This window comes from Calonectris borealis, chromosome 16 (assembly GCF_964195595.1).
Source record: "Calonectris borealis chromosome 16, bCalBor7.hap1.2, whole genome shotgun sequence".
In the NCBI taxonomy this organism is placed as follows: domain Eukaryota; kingdom Metazoa; phylum Chordata; class Aves; order Procellariiformes; family Procellariidae; genus Calonectris; species Calonectris borealis.
In genome coordinates this window covers 20,009,690-20,035,626 of record NC_134327.1, presented here as the reverse complement: position 1 = coordinate 20,035,626, position 25,937 = coordinate 20,009,690, and the positions used below count along the sequence as shown (strand labels likewise).

The 25,937-nt window shown below is 48.3% G+C and overlaps 1 protein-coding gene across 1 annotated transcript in view; it reads left to right on the top strand.

Moving 5' to 3' along the window:
- The window catches only part of LOC142089020 (syntaxin-binding protein 4-like), a 45,502-nt gene extending 20,289 nt beyond the window's left edge, over nt 1–25,213 (top strand). Inside the window, exons 6-22 of the mRNA XM_075164900.1 lie at nt 5,075–5,160; nt 5,954–6,074; nt 8,647–8,788; nt 8,982–9,088; nt 9,528–9,681; nt 11,300–11,372; nt 14,197–14,294; nt 16,617–16,713; nt 17,853–17,980; nt 18,536–18,628; nt 19,179–19,244; nt 19,341–19,529; nt 19,823–19,939; nt 21,129–21,178; nt 22,025–22,155; nt 23,498–23,555; nt 24,358–25,213. Coding sequence (XP_075021001.1) covers nt 5,075–5,160; nt 5,954–6,074; nt 8,647–8,788; nt 8,982–9,088; nt 9,528–9,681; nt 11,300–11,372; nt 14,197–14,294; nt 16,617–16,713; nt 17,853–17,980; nt 18,536–18,628; nt 19,179–19,244; nt 19,341–19,529; nt 19,823–19,939; nt 21,129–21,178; nt 22,025–22,155; nt 23,498–23,555; nt 24,358–24,463 — 1,816 coding nt within the window. The 3' untranslated portion in view covers nt 24,464–25,213. The remainder of the gene's footprint in view (nt 1–5,074; nt 5,161–5,953; nt 6,075–8,646; nt 8,789–8,981; nt 9,089–9,527; nt 9,682–11,299; nt 11,373–14,196; nt 14,295–16,616; nt 16,714–17,852; nt 17,981–18,535; nt 18,629–19,178; nt 19,245–19,340; nt 19,530–19,822; nt 19,940–21,128; nt 21,179–22,024; nt 22,156–23,497; nt 23,556–24,357) is intronic.
- The last annotated feature ends 724 nt before the right edge of the window (nt 25,214–25,937 follow it).

The window sequence follows — 25,937 nt, the reverse complement described above, 5'->3', positions numbered from 1 at the left end:
CCTCAGTTTTGTCTTTATTTTGTTGATGCCCTATTATCTTTTAAGTCTGTCCTTGAGCGTGGGCGAGCAGACAGCCCTCTGGGTTGAAACGGGCTCTCTGCCTTCCCAGGGGCCGTCAGCTCTGCAGGTGATACCCACGGAGATGCCGCGCCGTGAACTCCCGTGGGTTGAGGGCAGCCTTGCACCTTCCTGCTGCCCGGCAAAGTGGCTCACGAGACATGAAAGGCGAGAGAATGACACGGGGAGGAGTGTAATTCAGAGTATTTGCAGATACTCGCATGCAGGTTGTCTTCATAAACCCTGAGCGCACCAGGCACGCTGGGGGAGGAAACGTAATGGCTCTGGGTTTGGAAGGCGATCCAACCCGCCTGCCAATTTTCCCTATGACTCAGCTGAGTAGCATTTTGTTGTGGTTGCCCTCGGGTGAATTTGACTCATAAACGCTATTATTTGTCCCTGGAGTTAATTATAGGCCCAAATTACCTGTGCTCTTAATGGAACTCAGTCCTGGCGTGTATAAGATGCATGTTTTCAGCATGTCGCATCAGACACGCTGCAGAGAGCGGCAGTAATGCTAGGGCTTAAAGCAGAAAATTCAGATTTAGACCCGGACATGCTGGGTTTGGATGATGGTTGGATCTGATTTTCGTCTGCGCTCATCTTTAGCTAATGAGGATAATTTTATCGCATACGCATAATTATTGTTTATTCATTCTCAGCCTGAAAGTTACAATAGTTCCTTGTTTCTATGCGTTGCACAGGTATCATCCTGGTCTTTCAGGTTTATCACTGTGAGAAAGCCGGTTTGTGCTGCACCTCCTAGTACTCGCATGATAAAATGCTAAATACATTGCATCTCCGCATGATATGCACAGTCATCTGGGTGCAAATGGGTTGTTGTATTAATAGGGCTTGCACAAGAAGCAGTAAGGAAAGCAGTTTGCTTTTCTGCACATGCACAACCAATGTCAACCAATATCCAAGAATGAGCAGAGAGGCTGTTGCTGGAGTTCATGCCCAGCCTGGCGCGAATGCAAGGTAATCTCTTTTTTCCTGCGAGCCCTGCGTCGTGTGACAGCGGCAGCTCAACCTACGGGTTTGTTTGAGCGCTTGGTGCTAAACTGGAAGGCAGCGGTGGGGTTGACTCCTGCAAGCCTGGGGTGTCCCAGGGTCATTGGGGAAAAACTCGCATCCTTTTACACAGAAGCCGAGATGCACCTGTGCACGTCACCGCTTCCTAGGCGTTAATGAAAAAGCAAAGACAAGCAGCGGCGTGATGTGCTGCCCGGCACAGCGGTGACACAGGTCTGTGCCGGGATGGACTTGGGCTCCGTGCCAGAGCTGCTGCTCCAGAGCGTCATCCTGCCCGGACAGCGGTGGAAATGCTGCAGCTGCTGCGAGCTGGGCGCGAGAAAATCTGCTTTTGTGATGCTTTTGCAGTGCTTCGGGTTCATGGCTCCCACTGACCTGCAGGCTTTGTTTTTTTGAGACAAGCTCTTAATTTATCTGGGGTCACAGGCTCCTCTTTCTCCCCCAGCTGCGGTGCAGAGCAGAGGTTTCCAGACCCTGTGCTCTCATATAACCTCTGATGTAGGATCCACCCTTTGTTCTCCCAAGAGCAAAAGGGTAGGACAAAAAGGTATTATGAGATAAAACAACAATATTCTGCAGGAAGATTGACCCCCCATTGCTTAAACTGCACCAAAGCCGGCCTCCAGCTGGCTGCTGCTGGCAAACCCCATCAGCCCACTCCACGCCGTGGGGCTGGCTGAAGGCTGTGTGGGTCTGAGCTCTGTTACAGGGATCCTCCAGACCTCAAATGTCTGCATCTTAATGAAAAAGAGCTGGAGAAGGGATTGTGAAAATGAACCTTCCACCTAATACACCACCATGATTTTTTTTTTTTAAAATAAAGCTGGGCATTTTAGTCCTGCAGGCACCTATCAATTCAGAATGTTTTAGTAAGGGTCAAATTTCAAATATTAAAGATATCTTCTGAAATCTTTTGGTGTCTGAAAGCACAAACCAAGACCTGTTGGCATTCGTTCGCGTGCTTGTTCATTAATCGGCAATGTTTGGGCATCGTCTGCCCGCTTGCAAATTCCTTCAAATACAGCAGTGAGCACAAAATTAATTCTCGGGAGATTGACACCAGAAAGTGTATTGCTTGCTGCTGGGATAAGCGTGTGCTTCAAGTTAAGTCATGTGTTTATGTCCTCGGTGGAACCGGGGTTTGCAGTCCTGACCAACAAAGCAGGAGCTGGGACAGTCGCCCGTGAGGTAGCGTTTAGTCACACCGTCCCTACAGCAAAGCAACCCGGGGCTCGTTGTTCAGGCTCCTGAGCAAATAATGATAAATATTGCTTTGTGGATGAACTTAACGACATGAAATAAATAACAACACGGAATGCCCAGGTCATACCTGCCCTTGCTTATAACAGAGTTTGACAGCACAGAGCGGTGATTGGGCTTGCATCGTTTAGCAGGGTTTAAAGAGCGTAAGAGCTGCCAGACTAGTTACGTTTGCATTGACTAAGAGTTTTTTAGCCATTGTTTTAAGTTCACAACCTGTTCTGTGCTCTGATGGATTATTATCTGAGGAAAACGTAACAATAGATGACCACAGAAACACCCAGCCCAAACCAAAAACCCAGCTGCTGATGGCTTGGTAACCACTGGAAATAATACGTTAGCTTCCAGCAAGTTAGACCTGCCATTGCAATAGGTCATGGAGGGATAAGGCCATCACTGCATGAGTTACCAGCGCAAGGGGAGCGTGAATCACCTATAGAAATACAGAGGCTAAAACTCTGCCAAGGTAAGATCCATCCAAGGCTTAACCCAGGGAACCACAGAACAGCAAACCGCTGTCCTACTGCTATAGGGTCTAAGTTGTCCTTCCACTTTCTCATGCTGTTACATTTACTTCAGTGTCTAACGCTATGAAACTGCGAGTTAGAACAGTTTTGTGGAAGGTGGGGTTTTTGAACAAAGTAGTTGTCTTTTTTTAAGGTCATGGGTTTAGTCGATAAAGTCAATAGTGTTGATGCAAAGTATTGGGATTCACCAAGGCATTCCACTAAGTATTGTGTGACACTTGGATTTTAAATTAGCATTAAAGGGAATGAATAAGGCATACATTTGATGGCAATATTAGATAAGGCAGGCACTGGTCTTTGAAGTTTTTTAATGAGCTGGTTGTTAATGGGAAGATGTAAATTACTGAGAGCATTTCCAGCAGGAACCTAAGGAGTTGATGATTCATTCGTCATTTAATATTGTTGACTCTAATCTAGGCAATAATATACAACATCTGTCCCAGCGAAGCACGCAGATGACACAACGTCTGCGTGTAAGAGCAGTCTCCTCGCCGAGGAAACTTTGCTGTGGCTGGTTTCCTACAGATCTATGTCTGCAGCTTGTCCGACTGTCACGTGTGAGAGCTAGCCACTCCTAACCAGGCTCCTCCTGTGGCTGTAGCATCAAGAAGTCACCTTCCCACGGGGATTCCTTCATGCCTTCAAAGTGGAGACCTCATGTTGTTACTGTGGCCACAGAAACACTTTCAGGGTCTCTCCCCATGGCCTGGCTGCTTGTTTAATGACACCTGCAAGAAATTAGTCATCCTTGAAGCTCTTCTGTCTGCCAAAAGGTTGGACTGATCCAGAAGTGTTGGGATGTGACGTGAGAAGGCTGCACAGCCGCAGAGGGACAGCATGCTCCTGGGAGCCGTGTTGGCCAACGAGCCAATGTGGCAGGGATGGGCACAGGAGGCTGATGCTTGAACACGGCATCCCCTTTCTGTGCCTCCTCATCCAAAAGGATGTGAGGGGCTCATGGCAGCTCAAAGAAGGCTTACAGAAATGATGCAGGAGCTGCTAAACATGGTTCTTAATGGTTTCAGAACTCAACATGTGACACGTGGGAAAAGGAAGGTTGCGAAGCAATTCACCTGTTGTGTACAGGTAGTTACAGCTCATCAGGGACTCGGCACACTTGGGTAGTTATATGGTGGTCACATTCAACCTGGAAGCAAAGCATTAATGAAGGCACTTGGGCACCAAGCCAGCTTTCCAGGGGATGTTGTGGGTGAGATTGCTTTGCAGAGAGGTAATATAGGAAGCAGGGGGGTTACCTCAAGAGAGAGGGATCATGCTAAGTGTTTGTGGGTTGCCATTCCTCCCTGTTCTTGAATTCACTGACAAGCCCTTCTGATCTTGGTATCTAAATTTAGCATGCGCCTGCTGGTTCAGCATCTTCAGCCATGAGCTGCTGGGAAGAGTACAGAAGCCTGCACTGCCCCAGCACGCTTTACAAGTGCAGGTCTTTGTTAAGGTCGTATGCTCCGAGAGTTTATCCTGCGATGTTCATGGAGGATATCCCCATGGATGGATTCAGAGAGTGGGCTGCTGCTTTTGCATATGCTCCATAAGCCATCTCCCATCTTTACCCCAGCAAGAGCTAGCAGGATTAGTTTTCTGTCTAGGAAAGGAGGAGAAAAAAAGAGAATAATCTACATTTAACTATTCTGGAAGGAGTCACAAATAGGCCAAGCATTTTTGGTTTATGTTTGCATAGTTACAGCTCCTTCTGACAGTCTGTTTAATTTGCGTGGTGTGTTAGCAAAACTTCTGAGCCTTATATCTGGGGGTGAAATTATTCCAGCTGATTCCTGGGAGGGTCCAAGCGGTGGGGTGCAAGGCAGGGCTCCTGCATTCGTCTGCCCTCTCTCAGGAAGGACAGTCCCTGTCACCAGTGCCTGTCCATACGACCCTTCTCAGCTCCTCTTGCCCGTGTTTCTAGGGCAGGGAAGGAGCGCACCGAAGTTCCAGCCCATCACAGAAAAGCTGCACTGCCTTGAGATTGATTATTGACCTTAAGTCTTGCACAGCCTCTTGAAACCAGGGGGATTATACACTTATGCATGAGAAAGCTCTGTCTGCTCCCCATCGCTGGAGGGCATCGGCCCTGTAGACTTGGTAGTAAGTCACTGCCATCAGAGGCACCGTTGTCATATAATCAGGTGGGGAATAGTTTTAAGCAGCAGCTCACTATACCATGTTTTTGTTTCCAGGAGAGAGTTCTCTGAGCTGCTGGAGAAGTTCGGCTCCCAGAGCAATACGGGCTCAGCGCGGAGCTCGCCGATCCTGCACGGCGGCAGTGAGTAGCTCAGCATGCCTTTGGGGGGAAACCAAAAACCCCTCTCTCTGCCGAGAGAGTTTTCTTTATCCCAATTATTTTGAAGGAGTTTTGATTGGATTTCTGTAGGTGTTTGGGTGGAGGTTTGAAGGAAGAGAAGTCCTGCTCATCCTTACTGCAAGCACTTAGTGCATCCCTGGGAGCAGAGCCGCAGGCATGGCCAGTCCTGCCTGCGCAGAGCAGGCACAAAGCGGGGCGGCAGGCACAAAGCGGGGCGGCAGGCCAGCCTCCTTGGGGTGAGCAAGGGAGGACTGAGAACTGAGTTGGGATCATAACAGCTTCCCAGATCCCCAGACTCTAACTGACGTGCTGGGCAGGTAACCCCAGCAATACCCGTCTCTGCAGGTGCAGTTTTCTACTACGGATTTCAAAGCATTTCAGCAATCGTTCATTCAATGATTGTTATTTTTCATTTGCAAATGGGAAATGTTTAATGAGATACAACAAGATTAACCTAAGCCAGGTGCCAGCGCATCAAATCGCTGGGGAACGATGGTGTCTCTCTGGCTTGGTACCCCACCAGAAGGCTGCCAACCCTTCCCCTATGGCAGAGGTTTGTAGGGCTGGCAGAGGGGTGACAGTCCCACGCTGGCATTGTGCCGAGGAGGCTGAACATTTCCTCATACTGATGCGGTCTTCCCCAAAAAGCTTGGAAAACGGCATCAGCTCTCAGTGGTAGAGCAGGGGAGGAGGTGGTAGAGCAGGATGCTGGAGTATTTGCATTCTCTGGACTGACTCTGACTTTGCTGTTCAGGTCGATACCTGGAAAGCACATCCTCGGGCTCCTCCTCGTGCTCTCAGAGCCCGCTGCTGCTGAGCCCCGCCAATTCCCACGGCCCCTCCATCGGAAACCCGGCACACCCCCCTCAGGCACAGTACGTAGGGGTCGCGCGGGGCCTCGGTCAGTCATGAAGGTATCGCTGGATGTCTAACGCTGCCTTAAGGGTAGATCCAGTAAATACTTCCCGTGTTTGAAGAACTGCTTTCTTCCCCCTTACGTCTTCTATACCATTGTATCACCCCAATGGTTAGGAGACCATAGCACCTTCTCTTATCATGGTGGCATCTTGGCTGTTCCTGGGAAGCTGAAAAGAGCTGAAAAGCTTCCCTGTTGAGGCAGTCGACATGTCTGCAGTACAGTTAATAACACAACTGCTCCTCTTCCCCTCTGAAACCCGGGGAGAAGCCGTGGCTTAGGCCAGCTGAGAGGGCCCTGCACATCACCTTTATAAACCACGTCATGAGCAGAGTGTGTCTGCGAGGCCAGCCGTGCTTTCGGAAGGTGTTTCAGGAGGTTGTTTTCTATTGCCCTGCTTCTGGCATGTTGACATCATGCAACAAGAGCACAACCGCTGCCCTCTTGATGCAAACACTCCCAACGCCCTTTGCTTTGGTGTCAACAGCGGTTGCCTACAGACACCGCATCCTTTTGTCTCCAGAGCATCTCCTGGAGCACATGTTTTCATGTGGCCATCTGTCCCTTTCATATTTCGCAGGGTCAGAGGTTTGGACAGGCAGAGCTTGTTTTTCTCTGGAGTCTCGTCTCCAGGGTGCTCGGGGTTGCCCTTCTCCAGAGGGACAGAAGGGTGTTAACCGTCGTGGAATTGGGACCATTTGTCCCCAGGGCTTGCAGCTTCCCTTCCTTTGCCAACGTAAACAAGCCAAGTCGCTGGTAAAGAGAATCAGCCCTCACTGCAGAACCAGTAAATCCTCTTGCTAAATACCAGCTCTTTATTAGGGATTTGCAGAGGACAAATATTTGGCACCAGAGGTTTAAGCTGCTTGTATGGAGTGAGAGACCCTTACGGAGGAGAGGCCACCTCATCTACTTGGCAGCCGGTTTGGACAAACTAGACGTCCTCGCTCTGCTGTTAACCCACTCCAGGCTGCGATATAGGCTAGAGGGGACCTGACGTGGTGGCCTCCTCGCTCAGCACTGCTACACCATGCCATGTTCTGCTTGTCTCCACGCCAGTGCCAGACCTGAGTGGTCTTCTCCTGGGAGCAGCATGAGCTATTTGAAACCACGGACCGTTGATTGCAGCTGAGCGTTGGTGGTCAGCTGCAGAGATGTAATTTGGGCCACGGGTCTTTTCATGCATGTGGCTGCCGTCCCTTCTGCTCACCGCAGGTTGTCCCCAGGCTGTGACCTCTCATTGCAGTGTCATCCGAGGTCCTGCCACCCCATTGAGCAACGGGACCCAGATACGATTCAGTCTCGCCACAGATAGTGTCTGACACTTTGATTTGAATGGAGGGTTTAATGTTACATTTTGTGGCATCGTTTTCCTAAAATATTTCTTAGTTTTTCTGTAAGACTAAGACGCACGCTGCATGAATGCAGCCCCTTTCCCCCGCAGAGCCAGCTGGCTCTCCTGGGGGCCCGCTGCCGGTTTGGGGGGTGCTGCTCTGTCACCGGGGGGGATGGCACTGCCGAGGAGCACGGGGCGGTTACGCGCTGGTGTCACTGTGAGGCACGGGATGCAGAGCTGTCGCTGCAGCTTCAGTTACCAGATAACACAAGGAGGACCAGAAACTGCAGCCCGTTGGGTGAGTGGCTGCTGTGGGAACGAACTGAAAAGGAGGAATGGCAGCGGCACCCAGCCCTTTAGGAGGAAAGGGCTTACTGACCCTTAGAGCCCACCGAGTCCTTCCCCAAAACCTCCCTGTTGCGATGCTGCCCAGTCGTTCCCACCAGCCTGTGGGTGGTCGGTGAAATCTCTGCTCCCACAAACTCGTGCTGCTAAACCTCCTTCCCTGCACGGAGCTGCCTGCCGTGCCCCGGTCTTGGTGGGCTGTTGGGTCCCGTCTAGCAGGCAGCTCTCTGAGGGTAGGGTCCAACCTTGTCACTGCTCCCTTCGCAGTACGTCCTTGACTGGGCGAGTCATCTGTACCACTGCCACAGGAGTAAATCACAGTGTGGTCGGTGTTGCTATAAAGGTGCTTAAGGGCTCATTTCTTAGGGCATCTTGCAAGGTTTTGAGTCCAAACCTTGGCTAAGACATAGCTGTGTATCCTGAGCTTCACTCTGACGTTTGCTAAGGGCTGCTTAATAGTTGACCAATCTGTAAATCGCTGTCTGGTGATTTAACTGGATTTGAACAATAACCACATCGATCCTTTGTATGCTTTTGGCTATAAAAACCAGGAGTGCCAAATATATTCTGGTTAAACTTTTAGTTTCTTCTCTATTTTCTAAATGCAAACGACTATTCCCCAGCATTTGCAAGCCAGTCATCTTCATAATGCTGAACAATGTCTGCTAAGAAAGGGGAGTCCTCACCTCCTCTTTCCAAGGTTGGGTGAAAGAAAGGATGTAGAGACAGAAAAGGTTGGGAGAGGTTAGAAGGATCATGCATGGAAAGAAAGCCAGGCAGAATTTGTTCAACGACATGGGAAAATAAACCAGATCACCTTGAGTCACCTGCTAACATCTCTCCCTTGCAGCTACTCCATTGAATCAGGAATCCAGAGCATTTCTATAGCAAAATCCTCCGGCTTAGGGCTGACAATCAGTGGTGGATCTAACAGGCCTGATGGCCCCATGATTTATGTTCAAGAGCTTATGCCAGATGGTGACTGTTACAAGGTAAGTCAGTGGAGACCCTCAGTGATTTTGCAATGGGGACCTCTCCTAGAAGTTGTAGCTGTTCTGAAGCAGCTTTTCTAAGAATAGATGAATAATGCATTGCATGGACTAATGAGGATTTGTGTTGCAGGAGAAGGCTTTGGGCAGAGGGACATTACTTCCCAATGCTCTGACTTTCTCCTTCTTTTTTTAGGATGGTCGGCTCCGACCTGGTGACCAACTAATCGCTATCAATAAAGATTCTTTGGTGGGCAGCACACATGAAGAGGCTAGAAAAATAATTGCAAAAGCCAAATTCAGGTAGGCATGTAACATCTTTCCCGTCATCATCGTGGTGCTGTTGAGTCTTAGGCAAAAACCCTTCATGTCATACCAATGTTTGGCTTCAAGAAGCATAAGGATTATTAGTCTTAAATAATGCTTCAAGATGGTCCTGATAGATGATCATATAAGGAAATCTTGAATGCATGGATCATCCTGAAGTATAATCCAGACCTTTCCAAAGTTCTGGTCCTCTTGCCCTCATGAATATCCCCTAACGCTGCCCAGCAGAGCTTGCAACAGAACTAAGTTCAAACAAGCAACCCAGCTGGTGGAGGTGCAGCTACCCTGGTGCAGGCTACATGGGCTTAAGTGAGATTATCCTGGAGAAAGAACCAGGGGCATGGAAGTTCTGCAAATTTAAGTTGTGCTTTTGTTTTTTGTTAATAAAATGTTCTGTATTTGTTGTTTGTTTAAGACACGAGGGAAACACAGAAGTGGCCTTTATTCCTGGAAGGGGACGGTTACATCCTGGCCTGTCAGTTCATAACAACATCCCGTCGCCACCTCCAAAAGCTGTGGGAAACGGTCTGAGTTCCTGCAGACTGAAGGTCCATGTGAGGTCCCCAGAGGTAGGTTGCAGTTCATATCTAAGACCACAGACATCGGTCCTGGGATCTTTCTTTGATCAGAAAACTCTTCTTTAGGGACTCCATGGTAGTCCTTCTGGACGGTTGAAAGTCTGTAATGCTCATGTATGTGGCCCTGTTTTACAGCCAGGTATTTTAAATCTGAATTATTGTTTCTTCTGTCTTGGGTTTGAGACGGTGAAGGATCTGTGGAGGTAATGAGAGGAGTTTCATCTCCAGGGACTGCATTCAGACCTGTTTCAGAAGTCCCAGGTTTTAAAAAAACAAAACCCTTCTGTGGGTAGTAACCCGCATCTCATTCAATACCAGTCATAGAGCTGGAAGGGATCTCAGGAGTCGGTTTGATCTAGTCTCCTACCCAAAGGCAGGAACAACTCTTTGTTCTTAAAGACTCTGATGACGATGAATCCGCAGCGTTCCTAAGCAGCCCATTTCTGTTCTTCACCAGTCTAATGATAAGCCAGGCTCATTCTTCCTGTGAAGCCTAGCTCCGTGCTGGGTTTGCAGAGACAAGTGCTCGAGCTGTGCGTGGTGAGACAGGGTTTAACCACACAACCCTCATGACAATTTAGGTCTGTGGCTGGATTCTGTGCATTTGTCGCTCCTCTCCTGGACTGGTGCAATGCCGGGTGTATCTTCTGCCCTCTTCCACATAAACTTCCTTTAGGAAAGGCCGGCTGGATGTTCCTTTCATACAAGCATCATTCACAAAAGGTCCTTCTTTCCAGTCCCTGTGGAGACACGGACCTGGAAGAACGTCACATATATGTTGCCTTTGGGTTATCAGGCTGGAGACGTGCTTACAAAGTCAGCCTTAGCATATACACATATAGCTGAGTAGTATAGTTAGATCCTTCATCATCCCACGGAAGGTGTGCTTGTGTAATGTTGTGTACCTATATAAAATTACATCGCCGGCTGGAATTCAAGTCCTCCTTTCTTCACTTTGCTGCTAAAAGACGGAACTTTTAATGAGGTCTGGGCTTCCACATAAGGGAAAGCGTGCTCAGGCGCCTGTGCCACCTGTCCATATGTCCTCAGCACCACTCCTGTGCCCCTCTCTGCATGCAAGTTCCCAGATGTGGAAGCGTTGTCTCGGTGGTGCTCAGCATATCCACCTTGTGAGTCTGTTCTTCCCTCTTACTTGTGCTTTCAGCCGTGACCTGGTGCTTAAGAAAAGGTAGGCAGTGGCCTTGGCTTCCCGTCATGCACACTGTGATAATTATGTGTTCTGGGTAAATCACACAGTGGTCAGAATCAGGACCTCATGGGTGTGTTGGATGCAGAACTTTAGGGAGAACCTCTCTGGAGAAAGCAGGCAAGGTCAAATTCGTCCTCAGCTCTCAATTACAGTAATGACAAACTCGGTTTTCTGTGCGTGACCAGAGATTTTGAGATGGCTCAGGAACGTGCCTGTGCCTAGGGCTCCTAGAGAAACCCCCGGAGTCTCTTCTGGCCCATCCGCAGAAGAGGTGTACGTGGTGCCTTTGCTCTTTATGGGCCAGACGGATTGCTCTCTCCTAAACTCCTCTATCTTCTGCTCTTTATTTACACCAATCTGCTTAGCGATTGCCTGTGCCGTTTTGTCTTCTTTTTCTAGAATAGACGTGAAAATCATTTTCCTGTGCCGCCTTTGTCACCGGACATTTGCCCACCAGAGCTTACTGTCTCAGGTAAGAGTCCTGCTAAATTGTTTTCTTTGTGTGGGTGACAAGCACAGCCTTGGCTCCTCGGTGCTGAGGATGATGAAATTAATTTTGATCAATGTTTATACTGCTGTAGCGGAATCTAATGGTGTGCTAATGAGTCTCAGCCCACTAGGAGAGAAGGAAGGTAGCAGCTACTCAACGAGCAGTAATTATGTCCATGTTTGTCCATAGGAGCAAAATTCTTTACTAAGGCACGCAGAGGACTGGAAACAGGAGGCAACAACTTCTTCCACTCTCAGCCCGTGGTTCCTTTGCAGCAGTGTCTTTGCCCACGTGCAAAGATCATGTGGGACTTGCACGCAGCAGGTCCCACTGCAGGCAACATTCCCTTCTGACGGGAATGGGTGGTCCTCAGAGACACAGCATAAAAAAAGTCAATTAATGACAGTTGTAATGTACGGCAAGCTGGGCATTATACAGGCATTAAGGTTGCCCTCAGTTGGTCAAATTGGGAAATTGCTTATAGATGTGATTAAGCCAGATTTCTCTCTACATCCAGGCTTCACTTTTGGCTTACTTTTCCATGCTGTGTTTTCTCTCCATGCTCTGAGTCCTGTACTGAGCTCTTAACTTTTGTGGGAGAGACCTACTCCTCACCCGATAGGATGGCAGCAACGGGGGGTGAACTCAAATCACCCTGCAGCTTCACAGGTCCCTTAGGAATCGCAGGAAACCTCAATAACCCCCATGATCCAGTGTCCAGGGAGATGACCTCCAGCAAGGTACCCCAGATCCCTATGATATGAAGGTTACTTCTGCCCAGAGGAAAAGCTGGGCTTTCCCTAGCAAGTCCCTAGCAAGAGCAGCCCATCATTCTCACGGCCGCAAGTCCGATGGCCGCAAGTCCGTCCTTCCCCGTGCGCTGCCAAGGCACCGGCCCCGCTTGCAAATCCCCGTGCCGTGATGTAATTTCCATCTGGAAGGCTAAGAGCGAGCATTGCAAGGTAAATTGTGTTTAGTCTATACCTGGATTAGTGGCAGAGACAGGGAGCAGACGGTGCTGCGTCAGCGCTCTGCTCCCAGGGATGCCTGTCTCACCTTGGGCAAGCTCAGCAGGCTTCAGCCTTCACCTCCCGCGCTCTGCCCTGCAGAGACCCTGGGACAGGGACTGCCCTTGGTCTGTCCTCCCTGCCCCGAGCATCCTGCAGCCTTGGCTTCAGGTAGGCTCTTAGGTGGCCACCACCAACAGCCAGAGCTCCCGGTGATGGGGAGCAAAGCCCTGGGTCATGTAGGCAATCCAGCAAATAGCAATGACCTAATCACTTCCTGACTTAGCGAGGGGATTTTATTACACGCGTTTTTTTTAACGTGAAATGCTGAGGAGGCTTTGTGTCAGTGTTGTCATCCACAAAAACAGACAATTGGCTTTGAAAGAGCAGCAGCCGGGCTTGGAGCCTGGGCCAGTGACTGCCTCTCTGTGGGTGCCCGATGGATGCCCCGGATACCTCCGTGTCCAGAGGTGACAGCAAAGCCACGTGGAGCTAATCCCGATTAGCCGTGCATCGAAGGGTAACAGCTCTGCCCTTGAACTTGGAAAGTAAAGTGTCGGTGGCCGATCCAGCAAACCCGTTTATTACCTCTTGCTGCTTCCCACCCGCTGGCGTTAGCAGAGCGGATGAATACTCGGATTAGGAGGATTACGCTTGTGCAGCACCTCCGCTGCTTCTCGCCGCCTTCTCCTTGCGCCTGGTCGAGGAAGGTGCGGTGAGAAGTGCTCGAGAGGTTCAGGAGAAGTAGGTGTTACTCGGCGAGACGGGGCTTCCCCTGCTGTTAATCAGATCCCAGATTTGCTCCCCGGGCAAATCTTGTGCCAGTGACGTGAGAAGGAACTTTGTCACCAGCCTGGGCTGGTGGCTGGAGGATGAGCAGGGGCAGGCAGGCACAGCGGCCCTGCACCTTTCTGGAGTCTGGCAAGGGAGCTCCCGAGCGAGTCACGCCTTCCGCAGCCCTTTTCCCAGGGAATGTCGCGGTTTCTTACGGAGAAGGGTTAATCCTAAGGGAAAGGTGGGGGTCCCAGCAGGGATGGAGGAGCACAAGTGGCAGGGCATGGCGGCAGGGCTTGCGCTCCGTACCGTTTCAGCTGTGAAGGCAGTGCCGGTAATGGCGAGCCAGCTGCCAACAGCTGGTTCTTCTGACCTCATGACAGCTTTTCACCAGCAAAGCAGCTGCCGTCTCTGCCTCTTTCTCCCTCTGTGTCTGCCTCGCAATGCATGTGGCTCCTTCTACCCCAAAAAACCCGCCTGCCCAACTGAGGGAATAGGGTTCAAGGCTTTTTGCAGTCTTGTAGAGGGAAAAAGTCTTGCAGCGGTGTTTTTCCACATCACTTTTAATCCGTCGATTCCCCTTTCCATGGGTGTTGTGAAAGCCAAGGCTGCATTTTATAAAATGTTGGGTTTCAGTTTTGCTTAATCAATTAGAGAAGACATGACCCAGGCATTTCCCCCTCCCCCCCACTTCACCATAACTACAGACCCCAAGACTCCACAAAAATTTGTGACTGGAAATTTCCAAAGTGCTATTTTTGCAGTCCTAGGTCCTTGGATGAAACATCCCATTTTAAACCATGCAGAAGCCCAGTTTCAGTACGGGTTTGCCCCAGTATCCAATCTTTTTGACAGTGGCCTAGTTCAGCCTTCCAGGAGCGGATTTAGTAAATTCTGGTCTTTGATTTTTGGCCTGCTGCACACACATTATATTTCATGCAACAAGAATTCTGAATTTTGCTTTGCAGGCACCTCTTTCCTCTACCCAAGTGCTCTTTCATTAACATTTATTTTTGGCTTTTCAGCACCCGCTTCGGCATCTAATCATAAAGCAGCTTCAGGCACCAAAGCAAAAGTAGCGCTGGATCCCCATATCCGGCTCAAGGATGGGAAACTGGAACTGGTAAGTGGAACGGGTCCCTCTCCCCAAAGCAAGGTCTCCTCTCAGTCCTCTCCCAAGGTGTGCAGAAAACAGTCCATGGTGTGATATCTCTTTGCTTCCAGCTGCCACATTATTGGCAAACAAAATAAGCTTACGTGAATGGTCTCCTTGTATCGCTTTTCTGCGAAAGAACTGATCGAGACCTTTCAGCTCTGATTCTTGCACCAATGTTGCACTCAGGTACGTGAGGACCAGGCCAGGTACTAGCATGGGGGTCACTACGTCGCTTGTTTTTCGATGGATTAAAAAATGCAAGCTTGAATAGATATAGTCTAAGAGAACCAGCCTGCCTGTTTGCACAGAATAAAGCTGTAGCACTTGATCAGGGTTTTAATCTACACGTACGCCATCCTCCTGATGAGCTGAACAGCCTGCTCCAGCCTAATTCCCCTTCACCTCTCCAGGAGGCTGACCGGGCTGCGTTGGAAATAGCGATAGCACAGGCGATGTGGAGTGCAGAGCCAGCTGCGCTGCTCAGAACATTGCTTTCCTTATTAGCATCACACCCCTCATGTGCTACAATTAAGTAATCTGATTTTTGAGATAGAGGCATAAGAGTCAGCCACCAAACTGTATTTATTACCAGGAGTCTGGAATAAAAAATAGGTCTCAACTCTTCAGTCGAGTTTGCTGGAGTTTGGGTCCAGCCTCTAAAGGCAAACAGGGAGAAGAGGGCATAGTGAAACATCCCAATTGTGTCCAAAGGGGCATTTAAACACACCTTGGCTCATCTTGGCTACTTCTCAATGCTCCAGGGAGCTGCAGAAATCTCCTCCTGGCAGTTGGATGTAATGCATTTGACTCAGGGCTGTAGGTGCAGGCAGCTGCCCTCCAAACTTCCCGGTGCTGCTGTCGCTGCTGGGGTGACCTCGGGCAGCCTGGTGTGGGCGAGGGAAGGCTGAAATACGAGATATCTCGCTGCGGATCCAGCCAGAACCGCTGCTCCTTTCATCATTTTATGGAAAATATATTCCATGGGCACCGTCAAAGGGCAGGGAGTGGAGCTGCCCATTTGCTCACCGAGACCCCAGTGAAGGGCAGAGTGCCCTTGGGGGACCGTGTCCCCAGTCTGGTTTTGGGGTGCATGTCCCCCCCCCCGGCTACTGCTGGATTTGGGGGGGGACTCCACGGAGGGCCCGATGTGACGAGTATCTGCTGCCACCCGACGGCAGACGCAGCGCTCGCCCTTCTGCTGCTCTCGCCTGCGGGAGGGCAGCACGCAAGCAGGAACTTTTCTTCTAAGCCTGCGTAATTCTCCTAAAGCGGGATTTAGGATTGCATTTTTGCAGCGACCTCTGCTCGTCGTGCATATAAAAGCAGCTCCTCTTTGTTGGGAGGAGTGGGGACGCTTGGTTTCCCCTTTTAAAAGCCAGTGTTATGAGCGGGTGCCACAGCGGTGCCAGGGTCGGGACATGCACACCGACCCTGAGATGGTTTTGGGGTGACTCACGCCAGATGCCAACATCTGCAGGCTGAGGATCAGGGCACCCCGAAGCCCAGGAGCCTGCAGCACTGCCTCGTGCAGGGGTGGCAGGTAGAGGAGCGGGAGGTGGGACTCAAATGGGCCTCGCAGGCAGCGCCTGAGAGCAGACGGGTCCCATGGGCTTGCTGGTGACGGAAACGTGAGCAAGGACTCGTCTCCAGCCCCTCTGCAGGGGACCATGCGGGAGGTGCTGTACACGTTTAACTCGGGCTCTTTCCCAGAGTCTGCTGAGCTTGACTTTGTCTTTTGAAAGCTCTTACTTGCTGCTGCCAGCTGCGAAGTGGAGTTTGCACAGGTTTATCTGCCTCTGTGTGGTGGCCTGGCGTTGAATCGATAAATACCAGTAGAAGACAGGGCATCAGGTGTAATAAGAGAGCAGAAGGTGCAGTGGAGAAGGAAAATGTTTGAATGTCTCCTGTAGCCACAGGAAATACTCTGTGAATAGCTTTCATCTTCTCAGTCCCAAACGCCATTCCTGGGCAGTAAGAGAAAGAGGAGAGCTGAGCTCTTGGCAGTTGAGCCTTGCTACATTTCCACCAGCTTTTGATAAAGCTCCTGACAGTTTGCCATAGCTGCAAATCTGGATAAAATATTCTTGGAGGGATGTGAACACGTCCCTGTCTTCAGGGAAAGGGATTTCTGTACACGTGTAGGAAAGGAGAAACTGGAAATCCAGCCCAAGCCTGCTTCTTTGGGAGATGCTGCCTGGAGAGCCACTTCCAGGAGAAAACCCAGGACCTACTTCAAAGAGTTGCCTTTCCAGTATTTTTCTTTTCAAAGACTTATTGTTTCTGCTCAAGGTTCTGCAGTATCTTGGTCTGGATGTGACCGAGGAGAAGAAGAGGCAGTTACGGCAAAGCTTGACCACAGACTCGCAGGGGACGGTGGCCTACGGAGGTGAGCGGGCAGCCCTGCGCGTGACGGGCTTTTTCATTTTTGCGTAGCTTTGCTGGAGGCTGGGAAAGGAGAGAGGCATCTGCTGAAAGGTGGCGGGTAAGATACCTGGCTGGGTATTGATATAGCCTCAAAACAGCTAAGAAAAGTCAAAAATACAAAAGAAGGTGTTTGGTAGAAGCATATGTAAAATGAAAATATGAGGGCTCACTTTCCTTAAACCCCTACCCTGCCAAGCAAGAGCTGGCCAGAGGACACGCAGAAAATAAAAGTCTGCTCTGCTTTCTGAGACGTGCCAGAGCATATCTGGCCCACAGGGTCTGCTCCCCAGAAGTTTTTTCACAAAAATTCAAAGCTGCCAGCAAAGTCCCCACCAGACAGACCAGGCTTGCAAAGCACAACGCCTCTCGGACGGATGTTTTTGGGCAGAGCGAGCGACGGGATACAGAACCGTGCGCCTCTCCTAGGAGTGACTGGCTTCGTAGTTTGTGGCAATAGAAATAAGAATGATTAGGGGTATTTGGCAAATGATGCAGCAAAGATGCTGCTCTTGCGGAAAGGCTCCGGCTCCTGCCGCAGCCCAGGGGCTGAGGACTGGAGGGGCTGGGACCCTGGTGCTGCCTCCCCTCCGCTGCGCCGGCTCCCGTCTGTCCCACGCAGCCCCTCGCACCGTGCTTTCCTCCATGTCTGAAAGCAAAATGAATCTGGATTTTCAGACTTGTCAATTTAACACCTTTTCTAAGTGCTGAAGTCATTGAGTTGTTTTTTGTTTAAATCAGCAGCATGAGAAATGCCAGCAGGCAGGCGGGTGCCTTTTGTCAGAGAAATGTGGTTTTGGCTTAAAATTTTAAAACTCTGAGAACCACAATTGTGAAAACTCCACTGTGAAAAATCAAAATTTTTGGTTTTTAAGAGTTTAATTTTTTTCAATTGGATAGGAAACAAGAGTCTGGTAAAGATTGTCAACAACTTATTTAAGCTTGATGGGATTGCTGAAGAACCCAGGAGTGTTAACGACTGTTTGGCATCTCTAAACCCACTCTGCTTGGCAGTCAGTGGATGTCCCCAAAATCGGTGGCATTTTCTCCTAACACACAGTGCTTTTCTCTTTTAGCCCGGTAAAAACTGATTCTTTCTCGCAGATCTTCTCCAGGCACTCAAGGATCTGATGCAGGAGGAGCTGGACGAGGCTGGTCTGGATTCCAACTCCATGCTCTTCACGCAGCACGAAGTGGCCAGTTTGCTGGATACATCAGCTTTTCACTCTCCGGTCAGTCAGTCCAGTGCTCTTCTACGTTGAATCCATGAACCTTCTACGTGAAATCCATGAAAAGACAGGAAAAGCTAAATTACCATTTTCTGGTTGTTTTAGAGTTAAAAAGAGAAGGCAGAACTACGCATTAATAATTTTGATTATAGGAAATTCTATAAAAAACCTCAAACTTCTCATTTTTAATGAGGAAATAACAGTATCTATGGGATGATATGAAGGAAGCAGCCTGGCAGTGACGCAGAAGGAAAATTAGCCATAATTAATCAATTCCAACTAATTTCACCTCGTTCACAAAATGAAAATTCACTGTAGCACAGCTAATCCAGCTATGTCAGGGATCAGAGAGTGAAATCCCGTGGGGTGAAAACAAAACCTGCAGTTGAATTATTTAATGTGCCTTTTGATCTGTTGCATAAAAACGCTGACTCCTTTTCAAAGTGATTTTGATTCATTGTTATTCTGGGTATGGAAAACAATATGCCTGCCATATAGCCCCATGCTTTAGGTAAAGCATAAGCGGTGCATGATGCTGTCTGTCCCTCTGCCTTGCAGACCTTCGACTCTCTCAGCTGTAATGGCAATGAGGAGCTGGAGCAGCTGCAACTGGAAATGATGGATCTGCGGCAAGAAGTCCGAAGGCTAAAGGTGGAGCCTCTCCTCTGATCAGATTTCTTGGCTGGTGCCTTCTGCTGTAGCTCGCTGTAGTCGTACGCGAGGGTAATGGTGTAGCCTGTCGCTCTTAAGACGTCACCAGTTTGCATTCTGCGTGTTCCTCGTTACAAAGGAGACTCTCACCCTCGGCTCTCCTTAATTGCCCCTTTTTGCTCGCAACATCAAATGAAGTCTTATTTGTACTCAAAGTATGCAGTCACGTTTTAGCAGTGAGTAAATATATCTAAAAATACAGAAACGTGTCTCACAAATAATTCAAGTCCATGAGTAACAGAAGCACCCCTGTCCTCCCATCCTGACCTAGCTGCAGATTGCCGGCATGGCTGTCAGCACCATGGCGGTGTCCAGGTGGATTTCTGCAGGCATGCAGGTCGCAGCCCAAAAAGCACTGTGGTGGGGGAGAGAGCACACGACTGCTTCTGTAAAATATTATTCTGGTGGGTAGGGGCTACAAGACCAGGGCATCTTCTAGAGAATGTCCTATCGCTTGTTGCTTCTAATCCGGTGAAAATATTTTCCATAGTCTCTCCTGAAAGAGGTGGAGAACAGCAAGAAGTCAATGGAAGAAGAGCTTCAGAGACTGAACCAGGTTAGTGAAGAGATTTCTGGGGGCCTTGGGGTGGTTTTGGTGGTTGGCAGCTGAGGGGGATGTGGTGCATTCACCAGAACTTCTCGTTGCTTCCAGAAAGCGCTGGGCTTCCTCTCCGAGAACCGGACGCTGCACAGCAAGCTGCAGATGGCAGAGGTCGTGCAGAGACAGGCTCACAGCGCGGAGCAGGACTACGAGGAAGTGATCCACTTGCTGGAAGCTGAAATTGCAGAATTGAAGATACAGTTGGTGGAGAAGAAAGCAAAACACGTCTCTGAAATAGAGGTAATGCAACCCCTCAGCCTGGGAAAAAACCCACAACCCTCCTGACCCTTCTTCTGTGGGTTCCCCTCCTTCTATTTATAAAGGAGAAAACGAACGTAGCACATATATCTCTTGTTGTGTATGACCACAAGGCCAGCATGGTCTCAGGGTCTGTGTTATAACCTGTATAATTTCCCCTGTCCGTTCCAAAAGGACAGTGGTTTTCTGTTTGTAAAAAATGTCATAAATTGGTGTTTCCAAAAGCCAAGGCTGGAGCATCATCATCATCTTTCTCTCCTTTGGCCCTGTCTCAGGAGGACATCCTGGAACTGAAAAGACGGTTGTCCCTGGCTGACGGCCAGTTACGAAAATCAGAAGTCTCTCGGAAGCGCCTGGAGATCTGCAATAGGAAACTGCTCCTGTTTGTGCAGGTGATGTGCTGAACCGCCCCCGGTGCTGGTGGCATCACTGTGGCCTCTTACCCCGAAGGGTGATTTTGCAAGTCCAAATAACTTCCTGCTCCATAAGCAAGAGAAGTTTTTTTTTTATTCTATCTCATCCTAAAAAGGCGCTGTCTGTTGGTTAGGAGAAACTAGGGAATGAGCTCATATATACTCATATAGCTAAGAGCTATGTAAACACCGCGGTGCAGGTTTTGCCTGGTGGCTCTGCTGTGCCTGGCTCACCGGTCCCCCCGTGATGCTCTGGTTGCGGCTGCTCCAGGAACTCCGTTGGACATGATGGTCAAAATCATGTGTTTTAACCTTCCCTTTGTATAACTGACAGTTGCTTCTCTACACAACACGATGCTTTTTTCCCCCAGATTTCCTGCAAAATCTCACACATAGTTGCTTTAGTCTTTTAATTGACTGTTCTTCCACTCCACTACCTGTATCGGGAATACAAGCTTGTGTAATTAGTGAACTGGCCAGCACGGGATCACTAGTATTCAGTATATCTGCTACAGCTACTAGTGGCCTGTCCCAAGAGCTCTGGAAATCAATAGGAAAGAGTGGAGCGAACAGAAGCGTAGATGCTGTGTCCTCTGCTTCAGAGAAGGAAGAATTAAAATGCCTCTAGACCTGCAGCACTACGTGCTGGTGCCTGTGCGGTTTGGGGCTGGACTTTGGAAATGGATTTGACTTGGCCCCAGGGTCAAACATCACAGGATTTTGACCACTGGAGCAAAATATCTTCCTTTTTTATACATCCCTCAGTAGTGTTTGAGAATTCACTAACTGTGCCTGGTAATGAGAGCTTACGCGTGCAGGTACAATCCAGAAACCAGGGATTGCTAGTAGCAATGATCAAGGCTCGCTGAAATGTAGCCTGCAAAATTGTTCTTTGGAAGCGTATTTTTATGTTGCATTTCATATATTTTAGTGTTGGTATTAAAATGCATAATTTAGATGTGTCTGTGTATTTGCATAGGCTGTGAATGTTGCTTGAGTTGCAAAAGGCCTTGAGATATTTGCTTCAAGGGCAATGAATAAGCAGAGGCTGATTACTGTCATATTAAATCTGATCACCAGGAAAACCCCATGGGGTTTGTTCTCAGGAATTATTCATTCCTACAAGTTTGAAACCCTTTATTTTTTTCTTTTCTTTGTTGCATGGCAGAATGTCCACAAGGTCCTGAGCACACCCAGTCATTTACCAGATGAGAAAAGGTAGGAGATGGCTTCTGGGAACCATGTCCTTTTCTGACTTTTCTCGGGGAAGGTGATTCACACATAACCTACCCAGAGTTTCTAAACATACTGTCACTTTGGAAGTGAAACCATGGGAGAAAGATGATCTGGAGGCTGCTGGTAGATTGGTATTTGGAGGGGGTTGGCCTCCATTCAGGCTTTTTTTGGGAATAAGTAGGTGAAACACTCCTCTGGTTAAGTTGCTCTTGTTAGCAGACCCTAAGCAGGTTGTTTCGAAGAAGCAGAGTTTTGACCCACCTGCTTTTCCCAACATATGTCAGTTTTTGGCTTTAGGACCATGTCCTTTTCTATCAGCAGTTACAGCAACTGACAGAGTGTATGCAAAGAGCTAGCATGACTCTCAACCGCACGAACGGTTGGAGAAATAGAGTTCAGGCTTCTGGACTCCCCTTCAACCTGAACCTATCTCCTCTCACTTGGAAAAAAATGTATCACAACTCTATGTGTGTTTTTAACTGATTAAATCATTGAAAGGTCACTGTCCCACTGATAATGACCAGCCCCTTTAAAAAAGCCAGTTTTTAAGAATGATGGAAAACAATTTTTAAGTTTCCAAGGTGGTTACTTCTAATATAATGAAGGAAAAATGGTTTTGAGAAATTCTAAAAAATACTTTGATATCTGTCTGTAACACAACAATGCAAGTTTGTCTAAAAGAGAGTCTCCTGTGCTGCTGAGCGATTGAGATGCAATTCCCCCTGAATACATAGAATTTACGTAGAATATTCTTCACGAGAGGCTGGCCAGGATTTTCAATGATCATTCTATGATAGAAGTATTGATGGCACTTTCCATATTTATAAGAGTCAACAGTGAAACAGAAGAGGATAAAACAGACGCAGTCTCAGATACATCTCTTCCATCTTCAGATCTTGTTGACCTTTTGCTATCAGAAGCTAAAGAACTGTTAGCGCCAATCCTCTCCAACAAGGACGGTAAGCACTAAATTAACTGGAGAAACCTGAATCCAAACAAGTCTCAAGGATGTCTGTTAGCGTTATTTACAGTTTCCACCACCTTACGTATTTTTTGCCATACCAGTTAAGCCTCCCATACATGTATCTGATTCTCTCATGCTACCCGAGATGTAATTGCCCTCCGTGTATCCATGTGACTCATCTTTGAATCTGAAATGCAGACTCGCAGTGTAAGGAGTCAAAGGGTGTGACTTGTGCCCAGGGCCAGAGGAAAGGTGTTTATCCAGGGGAAAAAAAACTAACAGGCAGGAGGATGGTTTCACAGAATCGTAGAAATGCTGTTTGAAAGGGACTGCTGGAGATCAGGAGTCAAATCTTCTGCTCCGGGTAGGACCATCACACTAGATGAGATCTCCGGTGGGTTTAGCCAGCTGTGCTTTCAGCCTCCAGGGATGGAGATCCGCAGCCTCTCTGGATAATGTGTTCCCGCGCTGCATTACGCTCTGTGAAGAAGATTTTCCTAGCATCTAGCCTGAACTCCCCCAGGTGCAATCTGTGGCCACTGCTCCCAGTTATATTGTCTGCCCCTGCCAAGAAGAGCTTGGCTCCAGCATCCTTCTAATTGCCCTTGAAGTAGGAGCGGGTGCTGTGAGATTGCCTCTCAGCCTCCTCTTTGCCAGGCTAAACAAGCCCAGCTCCCTCAGCCCTCCCCAGCCTCTCCTTGCAGGTTATGAGCCCTAGGGCTCCCTTTGCTGGACCCTGTCCAGTTTCCCAACAGCTTTGAACCAGGGATCCAAGCCTTGGTTACGCCATCCAGGTATGACTGCAGCAATGCTGAGCAGAGGGGAATAGCAACCTCCCTGTTTCCTCGGCGTACGAATCAGCCTAGACTCCCTTCCCCTCGCGTGTCTGGGGGTGGGAGAAAATCAGAGAAAAGGCATCTAGCTCCATGGGAGTCTGAATTAACTTTCCCAGTCTGGGACTCTGAGCTTAGTCCGTGAGCCATAAACATTTCTTGGCAGCAGTTATTTGACCCCTTCCCTGCAAAAGGAGAGTTTCCGATCTCCTCCGTGTCACGATCAGGTGAGCGTACCGCCCCAAATAGGTGCCCAGTCTTTACTCTTTGATGCTATTCACCAACTAAACATGGCCATGGCCCAGCATTGTCTTTGTCTCAAAGCACAAGACACAAGGAAAATAATTGTAGCCTTTAAGGAGCACCACTGATATATGAATGTGTCAGCATTTTCAGGGTTCCTGCATCATTTAAATGTGCATTATCATAATGTAGCAGTGCTACTTGCATTGGGCATGTTTTCTAACCCTTCACTTATACTTGGCTGTGTGCTTACATTTGCAGCTTTGCCATGTGACAGGGACCAGTGCCTGCCTGCTGAAGGAAACCCAAATTACAAGGAGTAGGTGTCAAAACTGCCATGGTCTGTAATTTTGACAATACACATACTAAAAATTCCTGTTTGTTTTCTTGGGTTTTTTAAATCAAAATTTTTGCTTGACAACTTCTAACCAGATAATCTAGTAGAGGTCTCCAGGTGGCCATGTCAGAGAAATACGTCCCTTCCTAGACAGCAAGAGACTTCCCGCCCCGCCCAATGAAGCACGGTGTGAATTCCTGGATCTCTCTTTTGTTTTCTAAAATGTTCTTTTTCCTTCAGGCCAGATGGGAATTTACAGTTCTGTGGCTTGTCTAGCTGGCACTTTTGTACACCACTGTGAGTTCTGAGTACGAGAAAAATCCTCACTGAATGTGTTAATCTTTTATGTTGTGGTATCAAGATGCTGTGAAGTCCCAGCAAGGAGAGCAGGACAACATGGCTCTGTTTGGACCTTCAGTATCTTAAGAACTTCCCTAAAACCTCTTAAATGTTCTCTTATGTTTAACAGAGCCACGTCCTAAAGATATCTGCTGAAAGGGCACTTTGAGACCTAAATGTCTACTACCACTGTCTTAGCTGATCACCTTAACTCAACCTGAGTATCTGCCAGCACAGTGTTTTAGTTAGGTACAAAGTAGACTTTTGCAAACCATTATTTCAAGGTTATGAAAAGCATTTTCAGACAGAACAGATGGCCACTACAATCCACTAGCCATACAAGATCCGTGGCCTCCTCTTTTCTTTCCTAAATAACCAGTGTTGTCTTCATGTTATCCTCTGCATCCTTCTCCCAAACGACGTAACACATATTTCTCATTTTCAGCCATCTTCATCAGAAGACCACGTGGCCCCCTCCTCCAAGCCCGAGCAAGAGCGATCAACCACAGCCACCAAGTCCAACCAACAAACTGCCTAAGAAGCCTACATAAATCTGCCATGGCTTGCTCGTGCTCCGGACTGTGACTGTCCATAACACAGCTGCTGCTGTGCTGGGAGATGGGAAGGACACACCACGCGTGCTTCAGCTTCCAGGCAAACCAGACTGAGAAACAAGCTTTCTAACACAAGACTAATTCTTCCTAACTACCCAAGACTTCTCCAGCAACCGTCCCTGTGCGTCTACCTCTGAGTTATCATACAAGGCTATTTGCTCATGGTTTTGCAGCTTTATAGGAAAAATATTCTCAAGAGGCTTCAAGGGCCTGGATTTCACTGGCAGCCTTTTAGAGCTTGTATCCTGGGTAGTAAGAGGAGCATCAACCCAAGGGACTCAGGGATCTCCAACAGATTCCTTCTGGTATTTCATATGAAAAACCAAAGTATATTTAGTGACTATAATCAAAGCAGCTTCATCTGTAGCATCCTAGCTGTCTTGGGATAGGTACTTCTCTTTTTATTGTTTTTGTATAGCTTATCCCAGCTGCAATGCTTGAAATGGAAAGCACCATCTCAGCTAGTTGGAGAAAGAGTGCAGAGATGGCCAGCCGTACGCTACCAGTGACGATGCACTGCTGAACACCAAGCACTCCCTGGAATACAAGAGAGGACATAGTGAACATATTTCAATAAAGTGTCACTTGGACATTAGATACACATGATGCAAGATTGTACGTGGTTAGCAATGAATGGGGTGGAGATCCAAGATGAACACAAGGTCTGGAAAATAAAATGCAAACACTGCTCACAAGGCGTTTGCTTTCTGGGTTATGATTGCAGTTGCTGTGTTCAGCATCTCTGAGACAAATACCCTGCCTGAGTCCATTTTTTCCTCTCCTTTATTTTGGCAGCTGCTAGCAAGACGCATTGAGAAGTTGCAGGAAAATGGGGTGCATTCTGGCTTTTACACAGAATTGTTACAATTACTTCAAATCTCCTTTGTGGGGGTTCAAAGCATGTGGATCCTTTATAGCCTAAAATAAAGGCTTAGGAAAAATCGTGACCCTCACCAGTATCTACTGTACTCAAAGATATCACTGCACTGCTGAAACTGTAACAGTGTGGTGGAATTTCACAGTCACATGAATAACCAGGCTGAAATTTTGGTTAAACTTAATTTCATAGCTCAGGGTAAATTAAATCTTTTAAATGCATGCCCCAGAATATAAATTAAAGGAATTCCTTTAAAAGGAAACGTAATTCTTTGGACCACTCACAAGGAATATTCCCAGGAAGGAGATACTTTCAAAAAATATTAATCTTGGGATACCCTATGGTTAATAGCTTGTTCCCCAGTGCTCTCTGTTTCAGTGGAATGATAGCAAATACTGGTGTTACTTGTGGGTTTAGCCCTATGGCTTTGTTCTCGTCTCGTGTGTTATATAGACAGGGCAAAGCTGCAAGAAGACAGGTAAGAGGTGCACAGAGCAAAATCCAGCCTCACCAGTTTGGTCTACCCTGTCTCTG